This window comes from Actinia tenebrosa, unplaced genomic scaffold (assembly GCF_029948245.1).
Source record: "Actinia tenebrosa isolate PJP-AT-01 unplaced genomic scaffold, QUT_ActTen_1.0 PGA_scaffold4__44_contigs__length_22323623, whole genome shotgun sequence".
Taxonomy (NCBI): domain Eukaryota; kingdom Metazoa; phylum Cnidaria; class Anthozoa; order Actiniaria; family Actiniidae; genus Actinia; species Actinia tenebrosa.
The window spans coordinates 4,647,080-4,665,095 of NW_028292581.1; the positions used below are offsets into that span (position 1 = coordinate 4,647,080).

An 18,016-nucleotide genomic window follows, 5' to 3' on the forward strand; every position below is an offset into this window, starting at 1 on the left:
AATGAGTGAATAAACATTCATTTGTATCATCGTTTCTCCCCCTGATTTCAGTAGCTGTTTACTTGTAGTTTCAAATGTATGTAAGGTCAGCTAAAATAGTAACTAACTTATCTAATTGCCCTATTTCGCTATGACGTCACATCAAAACAATCTATTGTTTAAACGCAAAGGATCATGGTCGTCGAAGGGTGTCAAATCAACGCAAATTCCTCGAAAATTGTTCTAAAACCCGTATCAATCTACGAAGAGAAGTAAAATAGCCAGCACACGCTCAGAATATTTTTTAGTACATATTAACACATATTATATCTGAAAACCATGCCATTTTAGATTAAACTGTTTCGCTAGGAGCAAATTTTGTTGAATTTTGTATTGGATTTGGCGATATTATCCCCAACATAAACAAGCAGTGACGCCATAGCGAAGTTGGGCAATTTAGGTGACATCGAGTATTCAACAGTTTGACTGAATGCACTCTATGACAGGTGTCATTCTACAATCAATGTGATGATATTGTTGAATCATGATTGGCTAAGAGAAATAGTAAATTCCTAAGTGCGTTATTCTAATAACTAGTAATACGAGTGAAAATCTTGGAATTAAACATAGCTTATACTAAAGATAATAGAAAAGGCTACGAGGAATATTTCTATCATAAGATTCTAGAGAATAATCCTAAAATAACTGAGCAAAGGGGTAAAAAGTGTTTAGGGCGTAACCAGAGGTACACATGCTAATGGAATGAGCTAAGAGCATTACTTGTGAATTCAATGCATACCATTAGCTAAATTTGTGCGCAATGGTAGCCTTGCTGAAATCCTATATCGATATTTTTATATACATAATTGCTTATTCTTTATCTTATTTTCATACGATAAGTAATAGTAATTAGAAAACTGATGTCTTGCTTAGTTTGTCTGTAAATATATTCATTTTATCTCTCATGACACTAGTTTAATTATTCCAAAACAAAGTAGACCAGCCAAGGAACTTTATGCAGTATAGGCTCACTTGGTTTTTTTTCACTCAGCCAACCCCATCAGTTTCAACTCTTTCGGTTGCCCCTTCTCACTTTCACTCAATAAAATCATCTTATATGTTGCGAGCTTAAAATCTTTATTAGGTTAGCTCGTACTAGTCTATATACTATTATAAAATTACGCATACACCCATAGTTTCACCAGTACCGATATGAAAAGCAAAGGGCATTGAGTTATTCTTTCTGTCTTTTCGTCTTATATGTATTTAAATCAAGGATACGTCATATGGTATAGGGTTTCGAAACGATTTAGAACGCACAAACTCAATACACCTTCCTCACCAAACCTCAAAAGTTGAAAATTTTCGAAGTTTATTCTCGCTAGCCGTTTCCCAACCCCCCCCCCCCCCCCCCAAATAATAAAAAAGTTGCTCTGGGCCTCCACTCTAATAACCCGAGTCATTGTGCGCCTTGGCGTCCATGTAAAACAAAACCTCGTTACAATGAATTTTTGCGCAAAAAGTTCCCGTCGACCACTGAGTAAAATGAATAACGAAATACTTTTTGCATTCGGCAACACGATATTAAGTACTAGTTCATCTGCCGAAGTGGTACTGCGCTTAAAGTTGAGTCGTGTAACATCATTTCTCAATCGAAGTCTTTGAAGTGGTCCATTACGTGTTTCTCATACTCACGCTGGTTTGTTTCGGGCGTGTAAAGAAGATAACATATAGGACATTCTTTTGCTCCACTAATGTTGCCTACCGCTCCGGTCTCATTCTCCTCGATGACCACAATTTCATCACCATCATCATCATGAGCACTTGCTTGTTCTATCCTTTGACTATTGCTACTAGCACCACTAATGGGTGATGTCGGTAACACCTGCACGTCACTACTACCTGAAATAATTATATTATCGACTACTAAGGTGTGCTGAGCCTCTTCTGCAGGCACAATAGAAGCAGAACTTTCACTAGTTAGGGAACGGCTCTCCGCAGGAGCAACCGAAGAAGCTTCTTCATCAAGCGAAGGGTCGTAATCAGGGTCCCTAGGTTTGGATATTTTAACACGCAGTCGCCTATCGGTCTCTTGGACGGGTAAACTTAGCATAGGAGTAGAAGCAAAGGACTCTGGCGGTGAAAGAGGCTTGGAATATTCCAGGTTTACTTCTTCTAGGAAAGCTCGGGGAACTGGCGGCTTTTTGTCTTTTTTTATTTTACCAGACGACTTGCCCTGAACTGCAGTTAATACGCTTGAAATAAATTTTCCAGGGACTTCCATAGTGCTATTAATTATTACGAGCAAACGATTGCTGAACTTTTTTTCATACTCTAGTTCCTTGTTCAACTGGATCAACTTTTGTTCCAACACATGCATTGATTGCGACACCTTATTCTTGTACTTTGCTAGTGACTTTACTTGTTTGTTCATCAAAACTTCATCATAGAATTTTCCTGTGAAAGAGAGCAAAAATAAAGCAAGTATTTAACAGGGCGGTCCTCACAACGACAACAGCAACGACGGCAACATCAATAGGTTGCTATCAATAGACGTCACTTCCGGTAATAGCTCTTTTTTGATGGCTTGTAGAATCCTGGAGGTTGTTTTGATCTCTTGTTTTCTGGTTTGATGTCGTGAAAATAGTCAAATACAATAGTTTGAGGACTTATTTTGATATGTTTTGACTCTGAGAATCCGCTAGTTGCCCCCCAGTCAGCCGCTTATTTGCCCCCCCAGTCAACTCCAAAAAAGTCACGTGATTGATAGTAAGCAATACAACAAGAAAAACGAAAAATAACAACAACAATAATAAAAAAACAAGTTCAGTAATAAAAAGTGGAGTCGGACTTTGAGAAAAATTTACCTTCTGTCTGGACCGCGACTGTAAATGATGAAACCTTTTTTGATTCTGGAGTATTTTGCAATAAACCAGCCATATTTGCTAGTTGTTCTCTATATCGTTTTATTGAATTCGCTTGGTCAACTATCTTGTTCTTTAGATGAATGATTATCGTTTTATTCTCCAAGCATTCTACACAGGGAATTTCTTCTGTCATCTTTTTGATGTCTGTTTGGACAAATCTTTCACATACAGGAGTCTTCTCGAAAGCCACGCTAACTTTACCATCAGTTTCATTCTCAAGCCACTGTTTTAGTAAATCTCTTTCGGACAAAAATAAATAGAAATTGCCATCTTGCTGTACAATTTCGAGACCACAATTCCTTAAAAGTTTCGTTGGAGTCGAAGACGGGACACATCCAACTTCATCGGTTTTCTCTTCAGAAGTTTGTGTACTAGATTCTACAGTTTTGTTTTCTTCTCTTGCAGGATCGAAACTTGCTTTGGTCTGTGTAGCTGTTTCTTCCTTCTGTACAGCAAGATCCTGAAAAAAATTAAAAGAAAATTTATAATAGCTCTAACTGTATATGCATTTCCTGACTGTCACTTCCTGTCCCACCCTAGTCAAGCCAAGTGTTTTTGTAATTCCATATATTTTAACCCCCCCCCCCCCCCCCAATGAAGCTTAACAACAAGGGTAATTCCCAAACATTTTTTAGACCATCCCATGTTGTTAACATGAAAGTGTCTTTTGTTTTGGGTCTATTCCAAGAGCAAGTGGGGTGTGCTAGTTTGTTTATTGCTGTTATTATTCAAAATATTTTTTCGTCAATTTGATTGGTCAAGATAACTGTGAATAATTTATAACTGTCTACAAATAACAATCTGATTATTCGCATTACTGTGCAAAGCTGTTTTGCTGCAAATAATTGTCTGTTCATGCTTAGCAATATTGCATTTGTTAACATGGTCCGCTTTCCTGTGACTTGATATGTTTGATAGTAAAGAGCAAAAATTACCAAAGCACAAAAAGAAAACAGAAAAAAAAATTTGAATGATAAAAAAATTATTGAACTGGGTTATCACAAAATATAAACCTTGTCCAGTAATTGCTTACTATTTACACCAGATCATATTTTGAGGCACATATATGTTTATCCCCACTTATTATTGACAATTACAAGCATACACATATATTATTTTCCATTTTTACGAACCTGCTGTTCTTCACCTCTGTCCTCAGCTTGCTTATTTAGTCCTTCTTTGATAGTTTGTAGCTCCTTTTTAAGATTTTCATATTCTTTATACTTTTTATCAAAAGCTTGGAACCCTAATCCCACCTTTTCCTTCAATGTTTCATTTTCTTTTTCTATACTAGCACAAAATTCAACCTTGTTTTCCAAAAATGTGACATTTTTTACCAAAGCATTAATTTTTTCATGCAGTATCTCTTTCTCATTTCTAGCTGATATCAATTTCTTCTTCACATCATTAAATGCTGGGGAAAAAAGAAGAAAGAATTAAAGAAAATAAGAAGCAGTATGGTGGGAGATTCCAAGTTGAAAATGAAAAAAAACTTTTCCTTAAAATGAATTAATAATAATGTATACACCTACTTGCAAGAACGTTGTCATACGAAAATAAAACATTAGCGATTTAGTGGGATAGGAATTATATTAAAAAACAAAAGAAGATCACTGAAGCTGAACTTTTTCTTTTGTCTTTTAATGTATTCCTTTCTCACTAAATTACTAATATTCTATTCTTGTATGACAACGCTCTTGCAAGTAGGTGTATATTACTTAATGTTTTTGATTGCATTTTCTTTTGTTGTCAGATTTTGCCAAAAATGTTTTCCCAAGATTAACGGTTAATATTGAATATATGAAATAATGGATTAACATGTTCAAATTCTTATATGCTACATGTAGATAGCGACTTTCAAATTGTACAATAAATTGCCTACAACAATTAAAGGTTGTCTCGTAAGGGATGGGAAGCATTTACCCAGTACATGTAGAAATAATATGCAAAGGAATATTGGCTATCCAAAATCTTTTTTTTTTTGTCTTGATAATGATACTGGACACTCAGGTATGTTATTGAGAGTTATCTGTTATAACCTGCTGTATCTGACACTGTCAGGGGCAGATCCTGGGGTGACAAGACACCCCCCTTTTGCTCAAATTTCTTACTTATATTGTTAGTAACAGTCAACCCCCTTCCCTCGAATTTCTGGCAAAACCTTTGCAATAGTCATCCCCTTCTAAAATTCCTGAATCTGCCCCTGACTGTATGAACCTATTAGAAAAACCTAATGTATTTATTATTTAATAACCACTAGTCCTCCTGTTGTGATGACCCTATAAACATCTGTGTAGAAGGCTAGTCCAAACCATTAACCATTTAACCATTAAAATTTTATTCTGGTGAAAACCATGCGATGAAAAAGTATATCCTGAATTCTTCTCAACTTTAGTCTCAAATTTCCATGTTCTTAGCAACATGAGGTTTGATATCCTAACTGATACTCTAACTTGTGGTAGTGTAAAAGGAGGATATTTACCAAGCATACTTTGCGCATCTCAACCAACTACATTATCAAACTGAAGTCACATGATCTGCTCACTTTCACTTTGCAGTCAATGCAGAAACATAAAATTAGTTTCTGGTGGTTTGACTATTTACTCACTTGGAGTTTGTTAGATTTCAAAATCTTGGAATATTGTCAGTTGGGTTTGTGACAAGAACTGATAAAGATACTGGTAAAAGTAAATGAAGATTAACTCGGCTTATATCCATCTCCTACTTGTGAGCTGGTGGTGACCTGGCACTTAAGCAGAGATTGTATGTATAAGTTTGTGTGTCGGGGGGATTAAAGGATTGGTTCACTGGTCAAACACAAAGCGCTCAAGCTAGGCGCCAAGGTACTTTCAAAGGATTATTCAAATTTGAACCTTGAAACTTAGACTGAATGCTAAAGTGTTTGACCATGTATGGAAAATTGTGAACTGTTAACAGTGTGAATAAGATATATAGTTCACACATTTCCAAAAAAAGTGAAAGCCAATGACGGAGATACTATAAATGTTTCACTGAACCACAAAGGTATGCAATAATGTAACATGATCAAGCTGCTTGTAAGCTCATGCAAGCGTAAGTTCCTTCTTCATTGTAAGCTTTATTCTAAACAAAATACTCGATCAGTTCCCGGGAACTAGCACGTTTGATCGAAATTTTTCTGAAGTGTCTTCGAATTGACCTTCGTATTCTATGCTGAGAAAACAGCAAAAGCGAAAATATAGATCTTTTATCGTTAGCAGAAGCGTTTGACTATTCTAAATAAAGTAAGACCCGGAGTAGTCAATCAATAAAAATCGATATCGATGAAAATCGATAGAAATCAGCTGATTTGTATCGATTTTTATGGGAAATCGTTTAAAATCAATAAAAAAATTGGTGTGAGTTCAATTTTAATCGATTTAATCGATTTATATTGATCAAGATTTGACAGCTTTAATTTAATCCAATAATGAGTACAATCATATAATCAGCTTTATTTCACGGAAAGTATTCGAAAATATCGATGATAGTGCAATAGATTTTATAACTATTAATTCACAAGTAATTATATGTAGATCAGGAAGCTAATTATCCAAGTACTTTTGCTGTCTGTTCACTGATCACTATAACAAACTCCTAGTTTGTGTCAAGCTATGGTTACGAAAGAGTAATTGCCGGTGGTGTAAATCCGTAGCCACACGACCCTCGTACGATCATCGATAGAAATTGTTCAAGAACATAAATCGAAAAAAATCGATATGTATATAATCAATCAATCAATAAAAATCGATACAAAAATTTAGTGTGAGTTCGATTTTTAACAATTGATAGATACAATCGATATCAATCAAATCAGCGGTATCGATTGTTATCGATTTATCGATCGGCAAAATCGATATCGATTTTTATCGATTGACTACTCCGGGAGTAAGAATACTTTCAATGGGCAAAGATGTGCTAACTCCCGGGTATCTAGTATTTTGAAATCGGTTCCCGGGTGCCGGATATCTAGACACTGCGTTTATTCTTCGTTTGCAATAGACGTCAAAGCCGCCATGTTGGAAGAATTTGATTTTTCAATGAATTCTTTTGTTATATCTTCCAACATGGCGGACATCCCTTTTTTATTGTGCTCTCTTGGGATTGATTGCAAACCAAGAATTCTAAGCGTATACGAATTTGACTAAAAGACGAAATATTTAATTATTACCTCTCAAAAGAAGTAGGTACGGTTCTTTTGGTACGAAGTCAGCACCAGTATCAACTCGTTCTGGGACAAAAACTTCCTGTGAAGAGTCGAGACTGCCATTTCTTCCTACTGGTGGTCTGCGAGAGTTTGATTTATCCTTTCTTTTACTCGCCATATAAACCGTATAAACCACCTAAAACCTACCACTATTGAATACAAACCTCTGAGCTTTGGATATAAAACTACTAGTGACTTCTATTCCGCTATGATAAGCATTTTAAGTTACTTCTTCTTAGTTGGTTGGCTGAATATGCTTACTTGCACTTTTCTCTCAGGCTACATCCTGGCAGGGTCAGTACTTCATGTAAGACCCCGTGAAATAGCTCACAAATATCCGTGTCGAAAGACCACAGGAAGCCCAAGGAGTCAATCGTCTCTCACACATAAAAATTATTCGAAGTAACAAGTAAATTTACCCCTCTTAGCTACTTGCTGGCTATGCTATAATGCCTAGCAGTTTTCGATTCTTTATTCATACGGCTTGAAATTGCATAACTAAAGTGGTAGCAAAGACTAGCGCTACCTGTGGAGTCCGCAAACCTGGCAAACTTTCATTTTGAAGTAAAGGGGAAAAACCCATACCCCATATGTGGTCTAAAGAAAATGTAACTTCTTAACACCCCCCTTAAACTATACAAAAAACATACGATCTCCCCGAAGCAAACTTTGTAGCTTCTTCCAACAATCGTGCATCCCCCCATTTTTCTGATAAAAATTTGCCCATCCCCATCTTTTTCCTACCAAAATTTTCCCGATTCCCCTCAATTTCACCTGCCCCCTTCCTTTGCCATACATTATGAATGCAGCCTTATTAGTTTTCTTTTTCGCTAAGCTGGCAAATATTGAGGGGTTTCCCCATGGCAATATTATTCATTCTCAAAATTTAGATACGATATGTAAAACTAGCAAAATTCACTGAGCAGCTTCCAAAATACTAACAGAAAAATACTCTATTCAAAAAAAAGATAAATAAATAAATTTAAATATATATATATATATATATATATATAAAATAGTGGATCCCCATCTGGTTTTATAGGTAAGAGTTCACGATATGTATATCAAAATTAATATTTGGGTTGACTGTGGTAAGAGATGCACGAGGTGAGCTGGTAATGATATTTTGACTACTCAAGCGAGTATAATCGCGAGTCACTGTAGTAGGGAAGTAACATTAAGAAAATACTCAGGTAGATACTCTATTATTGATGTGCGTTAGTAGATACCAACAGAAGGCTTGATTTCAACTAATATATCCAGAGGTAAAGATAGTTTGGGTTGATATCGTACACTTGTAGAGTACAGAAATCTCGTACATTGTACGATATTATAAATGTGTACACGTGTACACAAGAATAACAGATAGTAAATAAGATTTACAAACGAAATATGGTTTTAAAAAATGTTAATAAAGAGAAAATTGTATGACAAAACAGTACTCAAAAATACACAACGAATGTTTTCAGCGTGAGAATAAGATTTTGAACTAACTTACTTACTGATCGCAAGTATTAAAGTTTTACATAACAGTGAAAAGTTCTATTGTTTGTTGCTATACGAATGCAGATATTGCTTAACTTCCGTACTAGTATGTTGAACTAATGCTGAGGACTATCTTTGGGTAGTACACTAGCTAGTAGATCTATTTTATTTAACCCGTGAAAGAAAGATAACTATTTACCTAGTACTGCAGGGTTGTCAATAGAAGCCGGCAACCGGCAGATTCCGCCATCTACTCGTAAATCTTGGTACTAGCTGCGTATTATTTTTTCAAAGGTTAAATTAAATCACTCTATTAATTGAGATCAATTCATTTATTAATTTTGTTATTTTGTGTTAGTCATAGATATGTCTGATGAAGAGGAGAAGCAAACTATTCAGTTCGTAAAGAACCCTCATTTATCAAGCCTTGAGGATGACGTATTGTTCCATATTGGAATCAAAGCCAAGGACGGCCTTAAAGAACCCTTTGGTGATGTGAAGGTCGGTATATATATATGCCAACTAGCTATAATAAAATATTAAAGGGCTTGTAAGCCATCATTTACACGTATAAATTCAGTAATAATTACTGTAATACGTAGTAGAATAATAACTGTAATAAGTAGTGTGGTTAGATATTTAATTTATTCATCTATTTTTAGAGATGTGTTATAACTAACTGTTGTCCAGCCTCATGATTTTATTCCTACCTAATAGTTTGTCTGCATGGGAGGCAGCACAGACAGAATAAGACAGTTTGCAAAGTTCCTTCAAAATGAGTTGAGTGACTACCTAGAAAATGAGGACAAAAAAGAACCAAAGAATCTATCAAATACTGACCGCTATGCTGTTTATAAAGTGGGACCAGCACTTGTTATAAATGTAAGTACTCAAATACAATGCACTAAGGTGCAATATTGCAGAATATACACAATAGAGACATGTATATAGAAGAGTCTATTCTGTATGTAATGTTTACAACATGAGCGGCCATGTTGTGTCGACTATACAATCACGAGCCAGAGGGGAGTGATTGTATGGCCGAAACAACACAGATGTGAATGTTGTAAACAACTTGTGAAATGCCGTGAATAATTCATAACTCCTTTGGGCCATTTTGATTTCATATGCTAATTAGATACAACTTGACTTGTGTTGTATCAGAACAGTATACATCCACCAGTGGATGTATATAATTAGGGAGGGAGGGAGGGAGGGAGGGAGGGAGGGAGGGTTGGAGGGATTAAAGGAAAACTTTTTAGTAATGGGCTTTTTTATCAAATTAAAACTGCTAATGTATATTTAGTCTCCTACGCATAGCTACTGTGTAGGAGACTAATGTATATCTTGTTATTCTATTTTCAGCATGGTATTGGTATTCCATCTTTGATGGTGATAATGCATGAAACTCTCAAGCTCCTTTACCATGCTGATGCTAAAGATGTGACATTCTTTAGAATTGGTACATCAGGTGGACTAGGTTTGTGAAGTTTTATAGGTTCATTACATTTAGTAAATAACTCATCAGATACAGTATGAATTAAAATATTAATTAAATTTTTTAAATGTATTTTTATATAGGTCTAACACCAGGTACTGTGGTGTTAACGAAGTCTTCAATGAATGCTTTATTGGAGCCATATCATGAGCAGGTTGGTGAATGGTTACGTAGGCTGTAAACCTGTAGCCCATTAAGTCAATAGCTATTGCTTGTGGAGGCAAGATGTCTAATTTTTTTCATTACTCCAAAGAGAAGATTTTTTGATTTTTTCATTAAAAGAACTGTCCTTTTTTCACGAGGGTAGCACTTAATAGCAAGTGGCTAACAAACCTGTTGCCCTCATTCTGTGATCAAATTGGAATTTAGAAATTGGAATTTAGGAGTTGATTTAAATTGTGGAGGGAGGAAAACTGGAGAACCTGGAACCCTCGCAGCACAGGAGAGAACCAACAAACAACTCTACTCATATACAACACCAAACCCGGTGGAACTCGAGCTCGGGTCACATTGATGAGAGGCGAGAGCTCACACTGCTACGCCACCCGTGCTCACCTCTCATCAGTGTGACCTGGGTTTGAGTCTTGCCAGCTAGTCTCGGTGTAGTGAGTAGAGTTCCTAGTTGATTCTCTTCTGTGCTTCGGGGGCTCTTCTCTAGGTTCTTCAGCTTTCCTCCCTCCACAAAAATCAACTCCTAAATTCAAATTTGATCATGGAACAAGGACAACAGAACTTGTTAAAACAAGGACGTTTTTTTTTAATGCTCTCCTGAAAAATTCTAATGCCTTGTATATACATTTCATAGATCATATTAGGCGAAGTTGTGAAGTTTCCAGCCACATTAGATGATGATTTAAGGAAACAACTTATTGAATGCGGCAAGGATACTGGTATCCCCATGGCTGAGGGACATACAATGTGTACTAATGACTTTTATGAAGGTATGTACATTTGGTGGATATGATATATATGTATAATATATAGACCTTGCTCTCTAAAAAACAATGCCTCACAAATGATCTGGATTTTTTTTTCAGGACAAGGTAGACTAGATGGTGCTTTCTGTGACTACACACTAGAAGATAAACTCATCTTCTTAGACAAAGTTCACAAAGCAGGTGTTCGTAACATAGAAATGGAAAGTGTTTGTTTTGCTGCTATGTGTAATCGTGCTGGAGTCAAAGCTGCCATACTTTGTGTCACACTGCTAGACAGACTCAAAGGTGACCAGGTCCATCTCAAACCTGAAGATCATGAGGACTTTCAAGCAAGGCCACCAAAAATAGTTGCGGGATACATTAAGAAATACCTAGAGGAACAAGCTAAAAGTTCCTCTTTTCTTCGTAATGGCAACAAGAGAGCAAAAGCTAATATGTAGAAAGTTACCTTTTAATGCTAATTCCAGCACTAGCAAAATAATTCATAAAATAAGTTTAGTAAAGAGGTCATACCGGTAATATGTAATGTTTTCAAATTTAATAATTTAACAGGCAGACATCATAATATCCACAGTTATAAATAGTACGGTTTCATGGAATGGGGAATTTCGTGTTTGCACTCTAGGTAGGCCACTGTGTATATTTTTATCTGGCATTGGATGTACATTATTTTTTTGATCAAGTTTCTAATTATTTTAAAGCTGAAATTTCATTTGGTTATTTTTTGAGAAATAATAATGAAATCAATTGAATGTTTTAAAATTCATGTCAGTCCTACACAATAACTGCAGTTTATAAATTACTAGTTAGGCAAGAAAAAAAATGTTTTATAACATTAATGCTACCAACTGTACATCGTTCAGTTATTTTTTTAGAAATAGAAATGAATGCAATTGAATGTTTTAAAATTCATGTCAGTCCTACACAATAACTGCAGTTTATAAATTACTAGTTAGGCAAGGAAAAAAATGTTTTATATCATTAATTAATGCTACCAACTGTACATAGTGCCATAATTTATTACCACTTTATAGATAGAACTGCACAATTAATTCATTGGAAATCAAAGATGGAAATCAATTAATTCTCTCTTTCAAGTTTCTGTATTTTCATAAACATGTAACTCTGTAGTTGCAATTTGCTCATTGAAATTTGGTTTTTCACTGCTGCCAGTCAAAAATGTTGAAGGTGCCAAGTTTATTAGTTTTGATTGACTGCAATGAAAACCAAACTTGCAACAACCGAGTCAATAGACCTATCCCGAATTTGCTTGACTGATCACGAAACAATGGTTTAAAGTCGAGGTTGAACTTGATGAATAAAAGAATAAAGTTCAGTCTAGACTTCAAACCATTGTTTCGTGGTCAGTCAAGCGAATTCGGGAAAGGCCTATTGTTTATATTGTTTGAAAATAGCAGTAACTAGTTTGCCAAAGGTTACTGAATATCATGTAACCAAAATGATGAAGTCCCAAAGGTTTAATGATAAAATATAATCAACAAGGGTTAATGTAATAAAGAACATTTTAATGCGACTTTCTTAAAATTATTGTGTTTTTTTTTGTTTCTTTTTGTTTCTATTTTTGTGTATAATCAAAGTTACTGCCATGTAATATTCATATTTTGTCCATGGAACATGTATGAAGTATATGTACACTAAGGTTTTTTTATACAATCCATGTTATCTGGATACTGATTACTGTCATTTACATCTAACTGCAAACAAAAGAAATCAAAACAAATTGTTCTGTAACTGGCTTCTGAAACTTGTATGTTTGTCGGCTAAAAACCTCAAACATTTGTTAATTTCAAGGTTGGCCTTGTTTGAAATCAAAAAAAGTTTAAGCCAACAAACATACCAGTTTTAGGAGCCAGTAAAAACTGGTGTTCTATCTGGCTCCCGTTAGAACTGATGTCTGGTGTTCGTGTCTAGATGAAAATGACAGTAGTGATTTTACTTGGCTATGACACAAAGAACTTATATATTTAGTGACTAATAGTCAATATTAAAAGAAAACAATAGGATTGGTGTATACTACTATGTATTTATGCTAACTATTTTTTCACAGCCTAAGTAAAATCACCATAGCTATAAGTTCTTTTGGTTGTTGATAAATGTTTTTGTTTGGTTTGGTGACCGGTCATGATGCCCCCTCGTAATGACGCCCCCAGCCATGACGCCCCCATGTATACCATGACGCCCCCAGCATAAACCATGACCCCCCTAGTCTCTATTAACACTTATTTAATAAGAAGTTTAACGATAATAATAATATGGTGCTACAAACCCATGTAAATCAAACACTATTGGGGTTGTTTCATGATCGCTTTGGTTTTGTGAAAGCATTGAAACTAAAAAATGGTGCCTTAACTGTATAGCCTCTTCTTTTTCATCGTGTGCAATGCAGGCTCCCAGCACCAGCTCTATGGCCTTGCCTCACTATTTTTCTCTAATTATTACTCCTTGGAACGCCAAAAGTAAAAGAGAGCTCAAGCATTTGTCTATAAGTATTATTACCTAACCTGTCTAATAAACATGGTTGTAGTCCAGTAACATACTCTAAGACTGCAGGAGTCCTTGCTCACTTAGATTTCGAAGAAAGCCCAATGCCGACTCTGTGAAGAACTGTATGTAAGAGAAAATATATGAATTAGTTCATTCAAACTTTAACTTATTTACTGTCTATTGCATCTACCTGTTAACATGCATTAAAAACATGTTTTGACGAGACATCAGACTTTGAAATTTCACATGTCAAAGTTAAAAGTTTTCCATGGAAGTTCTCGAGTGAGTGGGAAAATATGAAAGAATGTAAAATTTTGATCTGTGAAACTTTGACATTTGATGTTGCATCAAAACATGTTTTTGCATGTCAAGCATTAACAGGTAGATCCAATCGACAGTAGGATTCCAAAATACATAGAAATAACATGTATCAAAGTTGCTAATAACTAGACCATTAATGATAGTTTTAAAAATATATAGAAAATGTTACCTGAGGTTGGCAGTACTCTTCTAGCCAATTAAATGTGCCTGAGGATAGACTGTCAAAATCTCTGACATTCACAGAGCTGTTGAATGTCGCAAACTGTTTTTCCATGATCTGTTTAAACTGAATAAAGACTCATATTTATTAAAAGGTGAACAACCATTTGATATGGGTTTTCTGCTATGAGGGGCACCCTTCTTTTTCCCCCTGTCAATTGCATTATTCTTCAAGTAACCTGCTTTATACTGACACCTATTAACAAGGTCCCATTCTAAGCGGTCCCTTTAGTGTTCAAAAGGTTTGCACAGGGTCTATTCTTACTAGAACATGCATTTAATTTTTAGTAATGAATGATTATTAATACTCACCACATTAAACTTGATTTCATCTGGAACTGCTTGTTGTCCAGGAGCAGGCTTCAAATGAACCAAACAACATGCATATTGATCATTGTTCCTTTTTGACACATTGCTGTTAGCTGCTATGATGGAAACCGCTAGTGAGAAGTATTTGTCCCAACCCACCACCAGAACCATGCTTTGCGAACCAACCTATGTCACCCTTGTCTCTTACACTTGGTACAGTAGTACAAGCTGTTGCAGCCCCTAGGCCTGGTGAAGGGCATTGTTAAATGTTTATTCCACCCTACACCCAGAGGAAGTGAGGAGTGCTTAGGAAGCCAACCTCCACTTAACCTGTTAGTGTGCACAATGCAACCCTTTTTCATTGCATTTATTTTGGATTTCAATATTAAGTAAAATAAATGAATAAGCAATTACATTTTTGTCAGTCATCCTACCTGGTTCTGATGAGCCAAAGCTATAGATTCATAATTCCTACAAGATAAACAAGCTGATAGTTGCTAAGAGTTTCTCACAAGGAATCAATTTATAAGCCAACAAACCATTTCACCAAACTCACGCTTTCATAATTCTAAATGCCATGACATCCTTCTTCAGTTTGTCTAGTTCTTCATCATGCTTTTTTCTTTCCTGGATCATGTAGCCAATATAATCAATAGCTGTAAACAAATAAGGGATATCCATTTGTCATTCTCACATTAACCAAGCATCCCACTCCATCCTCTCTTCCCATTGGTTCCCATCTAACCCTCACCCAATAAAGTATTTTCTTGTGACATCACAGTGGCATTGTTGGTGTACCAAAACAATACATTTTCTTTCTTCCAGGAATTGAACTCTATTTTTATGTCAAAAATTGTGCAGAAAGTTTGTACTGTTTGGTACACCAAGATGGCTGCATTCTCATGTGAGTGAAAATGCTCTATCTCTACAACTCTTACTTCCTTTGGGTAAAAATTGTCAATTATTTTCATCACTTTTCATCACCAACCAGTATTTCATCATTTTGCTAGATTTAACAGATTGGCCACAGACAGCAGATAGTATGACCCAAAAGTCAAAATTTTACTGGTTTCTTACTACTTACTTTTCTGCAAAACTACAGCCTTGCTGGGCTTCAAGTTTCCCGAAGCCCCATTTTGTTGATGACAAGTTGGTACTATCCTCTGTAAATCATCATATCCTTTCTAGAAGGTAATTTATATATTAAGCAATGGTATATAACCCAGGCTGATAATCTGGTATCTGGAAATCTGTAAATTATGTTATTATTATGAACAATAATTCGACATACTCTAATGGCATCTCTTCTTTTCTGCTCAGCTACGCTGTGTGCAAACCTTCTATGCTGCTTGGGATTGCTTGATGAGTCCAAATCATTATCATCATCTATCAAATGTTAAGAACACCAAATCAATATGCTGTTGTCATTTGACAGTGCTAACTCCTTGATATGACAAATTGGGCTGTAGTACTTTCATTCACTCAGTACACTCATTTTTGGAATCATTTATTCATTTGTCCCATTCGACAACCACTCACTCTGTTGTTTATTCAGCTACCCAGTTAGATCGGCCAGTGATCAAATGGCAATTTCTGTACTTATTTCAATATAGGCTGATTGACTGATTTGTACATTCATGCATTCAATGACCAAAGTTTCATTTCTACGTCAATTAAAAAAAACAGACATTGAAGCCTCACCATAATTTTTAAAAAATTCATCTGGACTTTGAGGCTCTGATTTAACATGGCTTCCTTCAGATACTTCAATAAAAATGAAATATTAAACATGCATTAGCAACTACTGTAATATTGTGGCTTTAAAATTTAGATAGAGCGGTGTTCGTAGGAATAGGAAACATGTGGTACTGACCTAAAGCATGTACATGCCGTACGTAACATTGAAATGGTTTCCCATTGTCTTACAGAAAACCATTCAATCACAATACCTAGCTATAGCTAGAGTTAGATAAAGTATGGTAATTGATGGTTTTCAACCATTCCCAAGAGAATGAAATAACAAAAGACACGGTGGCCATGTTGGAGGATATAACAAATGAATTCTTTGACAATTCTTTTGTTAAGTTCCTCCAACATGGCCGCCGTAAAAGCCATCAAAAGTACGACATCTTTGTTTCCCACTTATTTGAAAATCACTCTACAAACTAACAATTAAGGAGTGTCTACGTGTAAATTGCATTGGCATCAACTTTTAAAGCTATGATAAGTTATGAGGCATTTGGAGTCTTTGGTTTCAGGGCCTGGTTGTACGAAGCCTGAATAGCTCTATCCGGCGGATAAATCCTTATCTAGTGGATAAGTCGATGCTGTTATCCAATAGATTTATCCACTGGATAAGATTTATCCATCGGATAGTGCTATCCAGGCTTCGTACAACCGGGCCCTGTTAATCAAAAATTTACTAACTCTGCCTGTTGAAAATTTGATTGTCAGGAGCCAAAACACATTTACATGTAAAGTGTTGCATGTAGTAGTCCCAAGTCTACAGGGCTACTACACACAATAAAACTTCTCGATAGTCTTACCATCTTGCTCCATATTTGATGCTTCTATTGTCTGTATGTCAGAAATAATTTGACAAAAACCCTAAAGAGCAAGGCCAGAGATGAACATTAGTATATGTGTACAAGTATTGTCCATATAATTGTTTGTTAGCTGCATGATATGATATATGCACAAGATCTTTATTCCTGTCAATTTAAAGAGCATTTAAATGATAACCAACTCGCCCAAATAGAATATTTACGAGCAGAAATTCGTCAAAAAAGCACAGGATAATCTATAAACTTGACTTGATGAAAATAACCAGCTACGAGATCGTCACATTTTTCATTCTCAAAGCCCGAGTTGCTTTATTTAAATGAAAGAATCATAAAGAAAAAATATTCTGGTAGCCTTTTTAAAAGCTTTTAAACTAAAGCTTTGCATATTTAATCAAGAAATCTTACTCCTCTTTGGGCAGTCCAAGCATCACTTTCCTCTTCCTCCGCCATCTTGTATTTTTTTGATGCTTTCACACAGGTAGCCCAATAGAATGTTCATCGCGGACAAAGTCCAGATCGTCCAGACATATATAACCAGAGTTTCAGTCTCTCTCCTCCCCATGGGCCTGAAACTCAGTTTACAGTACGGAAAAAACTGGTTGGTTCCTACTTTACCCATCAGAAGCAAGGAACTGTGTTCTAGGGCCAGAAAACCTCAAAGATTTAAATATAGTGTTGTTCATCGTCTTGGCACATAATGAAATGAGAAAGGAAAAATCTAGGTTGGGTAATAAAGAAAGCAATACCTGTTAGCACCTTTTTATTCTGGGTTTAAGAATCAAGAAAGGCATTGGAGAGGGGGTAGGCCGCTTCTTAGCTCCGCTTTCGGGGTTTTATCCTTGCTGCGTTGTCTTATTATGAGCGCGAGTTTTTTGTGTATGGCGAGGGGAGGGGGTTAAATAATGTTTACATTACAATATTACGGGTCCAAAAATCAAATGGATGGCCCCAACTCCAAGTGGTTTGTAAACCATTACCTTTACTTATCTTCAAGGGACTGATCGTACGAAGAGTTGATAGCGCTATTTGACGGAAAAATACTTATT

The 18,016-nt window shown here is 35.8% G+C and overlaps 3 protein-coding genes across 3 annotated transcripts; 1 reads left to right on the forward strand and 2 right to left on the reverse strand.

Moving 5' to 3' along the window:
- Positions 1–1,271: 1,271 nt before the first annotated feature.
- LOC116293466 (uncharacterized) lies at positions 1,272–7,555 on the reverse strand. Its single transcript, XM_031700892.2, has 4 exons — positions 7,096–7,555; positions 4,040–4,320; positions 2,847–3,366; positions 1,272–2,436 (listed from the first exon to the last, which is right to left on the reverse strand). Exons 1-4 carry the CDS (start codon positions 7,247–7,249, stop codon positions 1,628–1,630), a joined length of 1,764 nt encoding a protein of 587 aa, XP_031556752.1. The 5' UTR covers positions 7,250–7,555; the 3' UTR covers positions 1,272–1,627.
- A 715-nt stretch (positions 7,556–8,270) lies between these two features.
- LOC116293467 (uridine phosphorylase 1) lies at positions 8,271–12,586 on the forward strand. The gene is made up of 7 exons (XM_031700893.2): positions 8,271–8,396; positions 8,975–9,117; positions 9,334–9,498; positions 9,982–10,096; positions 10,198–10,268; positions 10,920–11,055; positions 11,152–12,586. Exons 2-7 carry the CDS (start codon positions 8,983–8,985, stop codon positions 11,490–11,492), a joined length of 963 nt encoding a protein of 320 aa, XP_031556753.1. The 5' UTR covers positions 8,271–8,396; positions 8,975–8,982; the 3' UTR covers positions 11,493–12,586.
- LOC116293468 (max-like protein X) lies at positions 12,558–17,459 on the reverse strand. The gene is made up of 10 exons (XM_031700895.2): positions 17,376–17,459; positions 16,953–17,013; positions 16,108–16,170; positions 15,698–15,792; positions 15,491–15,590; positions 14,963–15,062; positions 14,841–14,877; positions 14,410–14,457; positions 14,048–14,164; positions 12,558–13,677 (listed from the first exon to the last, which is right to left on the reverse strand). Exons 1-10 carry the CDS (start codon positions 17,418–17,420, stop codon positions 13,612–13,614), a joined length of 732 nt encoding a protein of 243 aa, XP_031556755.2. The 5' UTR covers positions 17,421–17,459; the 3' UTR covers positions 12,558–13,611.
- Positions 17,460–18,016: the final 557 nt, after the last annotated feature.

Coding starts and splice junctions, on each gene's coding strand:
- LOC116293467 (XM_031700893.2), top strand. CDS start 8,983: ATGTCTGATGAAGAGGAGAAGCAAACTATTCAGTTCGTAAAGAACCCT. Junction 9,118..9,333: donor AACCCTTTGGTGATGTGAAG/GTCGGTATATAT, acceptor CCTACCTAATAG/TTTGTCTGCATGGGAGGCAG. Junction 11,056..11,151: donor TACTAATGACTTTTATGAAG/GTATGTACATTT, acceptor TTTTTTTTTCAG/GACAAGGTAGACTAGATGGT.
- LOC116293466 (XM_031700892.2), bottom strand. CDS start 7,249: ATGGCGAGTAAAAGAAAGGATAAATCAAACTCTCGCAGACCACCAGTA. Junction 4,321..7,095: donor GTACCTACTTCTTTTGAGAG/GTAATAATTAAA, acceptor TTTTTTCCCCAG/CATTTAATGATGTGAAGAAG. Junction 3,367..4,039: donor ACAGAGGTGAAGAACAGCAG/GTTCGTAAAAAT, acceptor AATTTTTTTCAG/GATCTTGCTGTACAGAAGGA.
- LOC116293468 (XM_031700895.2), bottom strand. CDS start 17,420: ATGGCGGAGGAAGAGGAAAGTGATGCTTGGACTGCCCAAAGAGGA. Junction 15,591..15,697: donor AAAGAAGAGATGCCATTAGA/GTATGTCGAATT, acceptor ATTACCTTCTAG/AAAGGATATGATGATTTACA. Junction 14,165..14,409: donor ATGAAATCAAGTTTAATGTG/GTGAGTATTAAT, acceptor GTCTTTATTCAG/TTTAAACAGATCATGGAAAA.